Below are 9,177 nucleotides of genomic sequence, written 5' to 3'. Positions count from 1 at the left end.
AATAACTGAGCTCCACTGGAATTATTTGTGAGAAAAAAGTGTCCAAATAACATTAATTAATTGGAAATAAGATTCTGGAGCTTTGATTTGGAGGAAGCTTTCTTAACAAGAGGCAGACTTGAAGGTTTGTTTAAGGACAATGGCAGCATGTTCTCCCAGTTCTTGGGCATGTTCGGGATAAAAAGCAGGCAATTCATAGCCTCGACGGAAGGCGTCTGCTGCCCAGGAATCTCTGCAAGCCACAAGGCTGAAGCAACAAAGCAGTGCAAAATGTGGGAAACTGTGGCTATTTACTTACAACAAAGTGGACAAACACTGTCCCCTGCAGTGTGTGTGTTTCTGAGAGAGAGAATGAGTGTAAGTGTGTCATGTTGCCACGCAGGTCAGCTTAGAGCTGATGCCTGTTTCAAGACGTATTCATACCCCCCACTTCAGCAGCTCAGAGTGCCCTCCTAAACAAAGGCCTGTGGTTTGGAGTGGGCCGCTGGCTTTCCTCTCACTGTGTGTTTAAGGACATTTATGGCGGCTCTTTGGCAAACGATACTTTGATGTGCTGTGGCCTGGTTGAGCCTGGAGGAGCCTCAGGGCTGAATGGGGAAATAAGTGTTTGTTGCCCTTTCCCCAGACATGTCAATCCCTGGCCCAGTAGCTGACCTGAGGGAGACGGGTGTCTGTCTCTCTCTCTGTGACTGCCTCTCTTCTCTTTCACACACACACACACTTATATACATATGTATAAAATTCCAGTTTGTTTGATACACCCACTTAATGTACACCAACCATAAACACAGTGGTCACTTTATTAGAAACACTTGCATGTTTATGCAAGAATCCGTGGCAGCAGTACAAAGCATAAAATGCAGATCTTCAGTATGATGCTTCAAGAGAGTGTTTACATCAAATATCACAATGGAGAAATATGTGATGTCAGAGACGTTGACCGTGAACTGATTGTTTGAGCCAGACAGGATGGTTTATGTATTGCAGAAACTGTTGATCTGCTTGATTTTTTTTCTCTAATCGTTACAATTTTACATAATGTTCCATAATCCCTTGTTGATAGGAGAGAGGTCAGAGGAGAATAACCAGACTGGTTTGAGCTGACAGGAAGGTTATTGTTATTTAATTAACCACTCTAAACAACTGTGATGAGCAGAAAAACATCACAGCATGCAGATCACAATACATCAAGTGTGGACAGCTTAAGATTGAACAAATGTCTTTCTGGTCTCTATTAATAGTAATGGGTGAGTAATTGTACACATATGTAGCCGTACCTAAAATAAAAAAGCCCCTGTGTGAATACAAGGAAAGTTTAGTTACCTAGAACATTTGTGTCATTACAAAATTGAATTTCAGCAAACCATTCTCATAATCACTTCTTTGACATTGAAGACATTCCCATCAGGCCATGCAGAACAGCCTTATAGAGCAGTAGATGAGCCACAGTTAATGGTCTGAGAGGGCACGCATCTGTCTGAGGTTAACAGTTTTTTGTCCGATGTCCCGCACAGTGACAGATATGGCTGCCCAGTTTGGCTCACTTGCCCATGACGGCTCTGGCCAAGGTGACGATGTTCTGAGCCTGCTTTAACGATGGCATGTCAATCATGCTGCCACGGAAGGTGAACGCACCCTAGAGAGAACAAAGCGCAACACCAGGTGGGGAAAAAAAAATTAAAACTCTTACGTCATATAGATATATAGTTAACAGTCACTGCACGAGATAATTTTTAAAAAATGTAACTTTAAAATCATTTGCAGCAAATGTGATTAGATCCGATCTGCTCTATTTAATCAGCAATATGTGAGTATTGTGAGGTTGAATTTTAATAACTGCTCTGGAAACCAACATGTTCCTGACTGCGGTATGAATTATGCCTGGAAGTCTTTTATTTGATTGTTAAATGCATTTCTTCACTTTACTACCGCACAGTGCCAAATATTTCCCACAGCCAACATCGGTTTCTAAGAGAAAGAAGCCTCTATTACACACAGCCATGCTTCTTGTATAGAACTGAATATTTTCTGTAAAGTGCAATGCACTGAATGTTAATATTGGTAAGACATTAACATAAAATACCAAATGACAGAAAAAGACCACGGGAGGCTGTTTTATAGACTTTTCCTGTACAGTATGTAAGAGATTTTAAGAGGTTGAAAAACAAGCGTTAAAAAGGAAAAGAAGAAATATATGGCCTAATGATGGCTGATGAGAGCTGAACAGGAAGAAGGACCATGTGAGGTCCCTGAGGCTAGTCCTAGTCTAAGAATTACTGGCAGCAAAGTTCAGGCAGATTGTACATCACCAACACACCATGGTGTACAAAACACTAGACTCAGTGAGGCATCAAATTAGAAATGAGAATATTTCATCTATTTATTTGCTCTTTAAATGTGGTCAGATTGCTCAAGATTAAACTGGCAGCACAAATAGATTAGAAACAGATAGTATACATAGGTTGGTAGCGATGTACCTTTCCTAGCTTCTGGTGCTCCTCAAATGCAGCGATTAACTCTGTGGCCCAATTAACACGGTCTGGACTTGGTGAGAATTCCTCTTGGACAACCTTGATTTGGTTTGGGTGGATGACTTGCTTCCCTTCAGAAAAAAAAATTGCCGTAGACATGCGGAAAATTTCACAGTTAATACACGTAATTAATTAATACTTATATTACTCATAATTATAATGACAAAAAATGACTTCAATTGTTTCCATTTATCCTTATAAACAATACAAAGAGAAATTCAAAATCTTAACATATGGAAACTGCAATACAGTTGTGCAATTCAATACATCTGCAGTCCATATTAACATTTTATAACAACCAGTAATAATGCAAAAAAACCCAAAAAAACAACTTGAGTAAGTTTGAGAAAATCCTAAGCCCATGAGATGAGATGGTGCAGAAGGCTGCACAGTATAAAAATGCACATGGTTAGAGAAAAGCCTGGGCTAGAAGCATAACAGGCTTTGTTGTGCCTCAATGTGGAAAGTCTGCTTTTCCGAGGCAACAGCAGTGGGCACACACCATCTCCTCTTATTCTGGCATGGCTCCCTGGCCAGGCTTGAATTTGAGCGACACAGCAGGCAGAGAGGATGCTATGAATCATGGGTGTCATCCTGATTTTCGCCCTGTGCCCCGCTGAACTCTGAAACTTTACTGCACGCTTAGTTACACTTCAATCTGAGCTAGCCTCTGTCAGCCTCTGCTTTTTATTACAGAGCTGTGGGCATGAAACACACACACACACACACACACACACACACACACACACACACACACACACACACACACACACACACACACACACACACACACACACACACGCACACACACGCACACACACGCACACACACGCACACACAAATAGGGAACATACAGTTCTGTGAGAACCCTGCAAACAAACACATGCACAGACGTGGACAAACAGACGCAAAGCATTGGCAAGCGTAATGCTCAGATTTCTGAGTGATTTCTAATGTACGTCATACTGGTCAGTACTTGCAGTCAAGGCGATGCATAGACAGTTAGGTTGCCATGTAGACAGACAGATAAACAAACAAACAAACAAACCAATAATTAAATGACTGCCTAACAAAAATGATCGTCAACTGAAATCATGAGCTTTATGATCAAAGAAAGGTATTATGTCCATCTACTACAAACACAGAGCATATATTTGCATTTCAGCTACACAGTAAAACATATGCATGACTTTACTGTGATTTAATATGTTAACACACTTCTGCGTTAGTCATGTGGTAAGAGTTTTTGCATTTGTTTCTGATGTGCAGACATCACTGTACAGCAGGATATCTTTTTTGCTCATACACTGCAAAAGGTTAATGAATCATGCATGTGAGTAATAGCTGTGTACTGTTTCAAATAAATAAATAAATAAATAAATAAATAAATAAATAAATAAATAAATAAAATTACTAACGGCAAGGCGTGCACAAATAAACCAAAGCAGTTTGTCTCCTGTTACGGGGTAAAAGCTAGTGTAGATGGACGACTAAGTGTGTGTACTATCTCTCTGTTCCCAGAGGAGCCGGCCTGTTGGATCAACAGCCTAAAGAGGAGGCTCAGGGCCCGTGCCTGCGACGCCCATCCCAGAAAAGGCTGGCAGGGGGTAGTTCCCTCACATCAACAAAATATGCCCCCTTCCCTCTAGTGCCACCTGTTCAGGAGCTGTCTGCTCTGAGCCAGCTAATGACAGAGCCAGCAAAGTGGGCGTGCCAGGCCTCCTTACCATGCTACTATTGGCTGGCCGCATTGCATCATTTATGCCCCCTGAAGCCAACAAGCCAATCATACAATGCCATCTGGAGAGGTTTGTCTCATTGGCGTGTTGGGGTTTAGTAGAGAGCCCACTGTTAGGCAAGGTTCAAAGTACAACATTTTGGCAGCTTCATTTTATTATTTATTTTTTTTAAAGGATGAGCTGCAAAATTTTGCAACAGAATACTAGAAATGAGGTGAAGGGCTTCCTTAGATATATTAGATACTGACGTTAGATATTAGATATCTGTCATATTAGATATAAACCTGCCAATAAATGAATATAGGACTTTACATCTGTGACCCAGGCTACAGAACCTAACATGGCCCCGTGATCAGTTCGTCAAAGGACCTCAGTATAGAGGATACAGACAGTACAGATCTGGTGAGCTTTCACACAGAATGTTAATTATAATAACCCAATAGAATTATAGAAAAAATAAATACATCATATCCAATTATCCAGACTATGTGATGACACTGATATTAATTAATAAAGTGTATAGACTATATTAAGGATATGAAATTTAAGAAGCAATAAATATCCTGTTCGAGTTTATATTTGTGTTCCCATATGCACACACTCATGCACCCGGGTGGGTCTCTGTGGAGCTCAGTGGCTAGTTCAGACTGTGTGTGTGTGTGTGTGTGTGTGTGTGTGTGTGTGTGTGTGTGTGTGTGTGTGTGTGTGTGTGTTGTGCAGAAATCACATTTATGGTCATTCATCATATTGTAACCTACCTGCTTCTATACACACCGTTGAACAGGAAGCTGCTCTGATTGCATTGAATCTTACCAAAAATTTGATCAAAAACATGTCTGCTTCCAAATGCATGTATTAATATTATTATGAAATATTAAAATAAATTCCTTTAATGTTTTGTATTATTTTAAGGTTCAAAGTATAGGAGTTTTCCCAAAAAGCAGTCATGTATTTTATTGTATTTTGGTTTATTGCACACATGAGTAACAGAATGCAGTAGTCATTTGCACACATGAGTAACAGAATGCAGTAGTCATTTGCACACATGAGTAACAAACCCACTTGTAATTACATTTGTTGGCTATTTAATATTGTAGTCATTGCAAAACAAAATATGGAAGTGGTGAAAAAAAAAAGTGGGGGGAGTCGGGATAAATAAGAAGCACGAGAATGCTGCAAGACAAAAGGCCTAGTGCTCTGGAGGAATGGCAGTGTTGCTGTAAACAGAGATGTGCAGGGGGAACAGTGTGTGTTCTGCAAACAGCCATTACATATTCATTAGCGCAGGCTCTGAGGAGGGCTGCCTGGCCTCCTGTGGCCAGTTACCCACTCACCGGGACTACACACACTCGCGTTGCCTGGCTACAAACCCACACAGTGCTAAGCTGCGAACATACGGCCAAGCTCAAGCCACATGCAGACAAATGCACATGCACTCACTTACATGCAATAAAGGATATGCACAAATGAGCAGAACAGGCATGCACCCACACACATACAAAATGCCTAACCAAATTGCATTAAAAAAAAAAAACCTGTCTGGCTTGTAAACAACAAGCAGTCCGTTGATTTATAGAAAAATACTTCATTACGCACTGAAATTACTTGATCACACAGGAAAATGATTCGCAGCGGAAAAGCACAAACAAAAAAATTCGACACAACGAGCTGTCACACGCTCGGCTTCAAAGCAGCATTCTGAAGAATTCATATAAACACTAATGAGCTGAAGCGGCAGTAAAAATAAAGAGAAACAGAGAGAGAGAGAGAGAGAGAGAGAGAGAGAGAGAGAGAGAGAGAGAGAGAGAGAGAGAGAGAGAGAGAGAGAGAGAGAGAGAGAGAGAGAGAAGAAATGTTTAAATAAATTTGTTAAAGAAAGAAGCTATGTAAGAACAAGTACAAATACATGATACATAAAAAAGGGGAAGTGAGGAAAAGCACCTGTTCATCTGCATGCGCTCTAGCACTCTGGCCACATACTCTAGTCATATAGACTATAATTTCTTTATCACAACACCAGAGAGGAGTTTGAAGAGGAACTGCGGTATGAGCTGCAAGGAGGAAATTTCTGGAGTTATGAGTAAAGATCTTAAGATCTGTATGGCATTGGTGATGTTTTACAGAAGAGATTATTCTGCAAATTATATTATATTATTTTAGTTCAGTGTTAAGTCATGTATGTATATATATATATATATATATATATATATATATATATATATATATATATATATATATATATATATATATATATAAAATTGAGATGATCAATAGTATTACAATATAGTGGTTTAAACTGCATTATGCAAGTCCTGATTATTAGATTATTGGATGAAAAGAAAACAGAGAAATGTAAATGTGTGTGTGTGTGTGTGTGTGTGTGTGTGTGTGTGTGTGTGTGTGTGTGTGTGTTGTGAATATCCTACCAGTAAAGCCCATGAGTGCACCCTCTCTAGCCTGCTGCCGCAGACCTTCTACATCCTGGTAGTCGATATACACCAGGTCGATAGCCTGCAAGCCAAAGGCTTTGGTGGTGACCACCACTTTCTGACGAGCATACAGCAGCTCTCGAGCGTCCTTAGTCCGTGTCGCACCTTTGATAGAGGACATATTACATTAGTCACAAATGTGCATTATAACTTTAATTAAATTCCAAATCGACTGCTTAAAACTTGAAAATGAAATGAAGAACAAAAAAATTGTGAATAATATAAACGATCACTGGGAGTATTGAGCAGCAGAATAAACAGTAAGTAAAGAATAGAGAAGTGGATTAGATGGCAGACCTATACTGGCACAGAAATCATCAGAGCCGAAGACTACTCCGTCATGATGCAGACCAACTTTGGGTCCGAGCTCCCGAGCCGCCTCACACACAGCCTGGGTCAGACACAGGATACACAAAGAGCTCTGTATATGCGTTTGTGTGTGTGTGTGTGTGTTGGCACTCAATCAAGTGAATCAGTCAGATGGCTCAAATCCCTCGCTCAACTCGTTCAATCAATGTCTCTGCTTCCGTTCCTCACACAATAGTTCAGACATGGAAAATGATCAGTTATAAAAACAACAGATAATTAATGGCCTGACACTGCCATGAGCATAAGGACAGAAAAGTGGCAAAATCAGTAAAGGCCGTCCAAGCTGGGACGGAAGAGCATCGCTGTGGCGGGGAGCGGAAAGTTTGGAATGCGAGATGATCTCGTCGGGCATGAAGCAGATGGAATTTGTGTCAGGCTTTTGTTGGGATCCAAATTAATTTCACTTCTCACTGTGACTGTGCAATATTTCCCTGTCTCAGCGCTGGGACACAGACTTGCCAACATGATTTAAGACAGAGTAAAAAAATAGAAAAACAAAAAAACAAACAAAAAAAAAAAAGATGTGGAGAAGAGGGGCTGTACATACAGAACTCATCTTTCCTTCTAAAATTCAGCAGTGATGCATCATGCTTTTTTATGGCTTGTGTAAAGAGTTAAAGTAAAAAAAAAATCCTAGAAACAAAACAGTGACAAACTGTGCTCAGTGACAGATTCTTTAATCGGACTTTGTTATTATTATTATTATTATTATTATTATTATTATTATTATTATTATTATTTTATTTATTTATTTTTTTTAAAGGCCTTTCATCTGCACTCTTAGGCCTGACTTACCTTAAAATTCAGCAACCCAACAGCAGTTTCCACAAAGGTTACTAAGCGAACAGGTTCTGTCAGCATCCGGCCTTTTAAGCGCTGCTGAAATCTGTCAACAAACTGACACACACGCACAAACACAGACATACACACATCACTATTTGTTCATACATAATGATTAGTACTTTGTACAAGGAACATCAATCATAAAAGATCACAATTTGGAAAAAAGCACAGGGTTTGTTATTGAAGTAAAAGGTCCTTTTAATCATGTTCACACCGATGGCACATCATGTTTGACAGACATCCAATTAAATAAAAAAAAACCCCTCCTGAATCATAGAAAGTATAGATTTTCTCTCCTGGGGCCCTGGACAAATGCATGTTTTGCAAGATCCCTCAAGACGTACAACATGTTCCGATAATAGAGGAAAACTGTCTGGGACTGCATTTCCTTTTAGTATCTCTTTTTACCTTTCAACTTGCCTAGGCAGACAAACCAGCGAGATGTTCGACAGTCAGGGTGTGAGGTGGCACTTCTAGCCTTTCTTTTTTAGCACGTTTTCCCGCTAATATTTGAGCTTACCTAAGAAGGCATTAAAATGAAGTTTAGTTCTTTGAAGACCAAAGCATTCCCTTTTTTTTTTTTTCTTCCAACAGACTAGTTCACAGCTAGCTGTGCACTGCCAGTGGGGTAGCCCAAATTCCAAAATCTATCATCTGGAAACACACAAAAGCACACTCCGTCAGATATTTCCTTTCAAAGCCAGTTAAAAAAAAGAAGACAGGGTGGAAGAGAAAGAGACAGGGAGAAAGGAAGAAAGCTCAGAGCAGAAATGTGTAATTCCCTGTCGTCGCTCTCCATGCTCGCCTCCTTTCACGCACTGGGAATCGAGGATCAAAATAACCTCAGGTAAGTCTGGGCCATTTTTGCCCCTAAATAACGGCAAAAAGATACCCAATGAACGCTTGGTTTCATTGACGGATTTTTTTTTTCCTAATGGGGAGTATTTTAATCATCTCCCCATTCAATCTCAGTAGGATAAATCATATCTGAGAGATTTGCATAAATATAAACCATCAAAGCCTTTTCATCTTCAAAGGGGTTTTCAAGACCCAATAAGCTTTGTACTGTAATCATCTGAGGTCACAACCCTGCAGGAGCAACGCTGCTATGCTAACACAGACGGCTTAGCATAATATTTCCCCTGAATCCTCAGAGAGGACCTTGTTCCCAAACGACAAGGTGTTCCCTAGCTCCCGCACCCTTTC

The 9,177-nt window shown here is 40.1% G+C and overlaps 1 protein-coding gene across 1 annotated transcript in view; it reads right to left on the bottom strand.

Annotated features, from left to right (window-relative positions):
• Positions 1–1,107: 1,107 nt before the first annotated feature.
• The window catches only part of clybl (citrate lyase beta like), a 62,906-nt gene continuing 54,836 nt past the window's right edge, over positions 1,108–9,177 (bottom strand). Inside the window, exons 4-8 of the mRNA XM_027166036.2 lie at positions 7,924–8,025; positions 7,057–7,150; positions 6,697–6,864; positions 2,478–2,602; positions 1,108–1,636 (exon numbers count right to left, since the gene is read on the bottom strand). Of these exons, the coding sequence (XP_027021837.2) occupies positions 1,541–1,636; positions 2,478–2,602; positions 6,697–6,864; positions 7,057–7,150; positions 7,924–8,025 (585 nt within the window). The 3' untranslated portion in view covers positions 1,108–1,540. The remainder of the gene's footprint in view (positions 1,637–2,477; positions 2,603–6,696; positions 6,865–7,056; positions 7,151–7,923; positions 8,026–9,177) is intronic.

Source organism: Tachysurus fulvidraco, chromosome 6 (genome assembly GCF_022655615.1).
Source record: "Tachysurus fulvidraco isolate hzauxx_2018 chromosome 6, HZAU_PFXX_2.0, whole genome shotgun sequence".
Classification (NCBI taxonomy): domain Eukaryota; kingdom Metazoa; phylum Chordata; class Actinopteri; order Siluriformes; family Bagridae; genus Tachysurus; species Tachysurus fulvidraco.
This window is presented reverse-complemented; position numbering and strand designations above follow the sequence as displayed.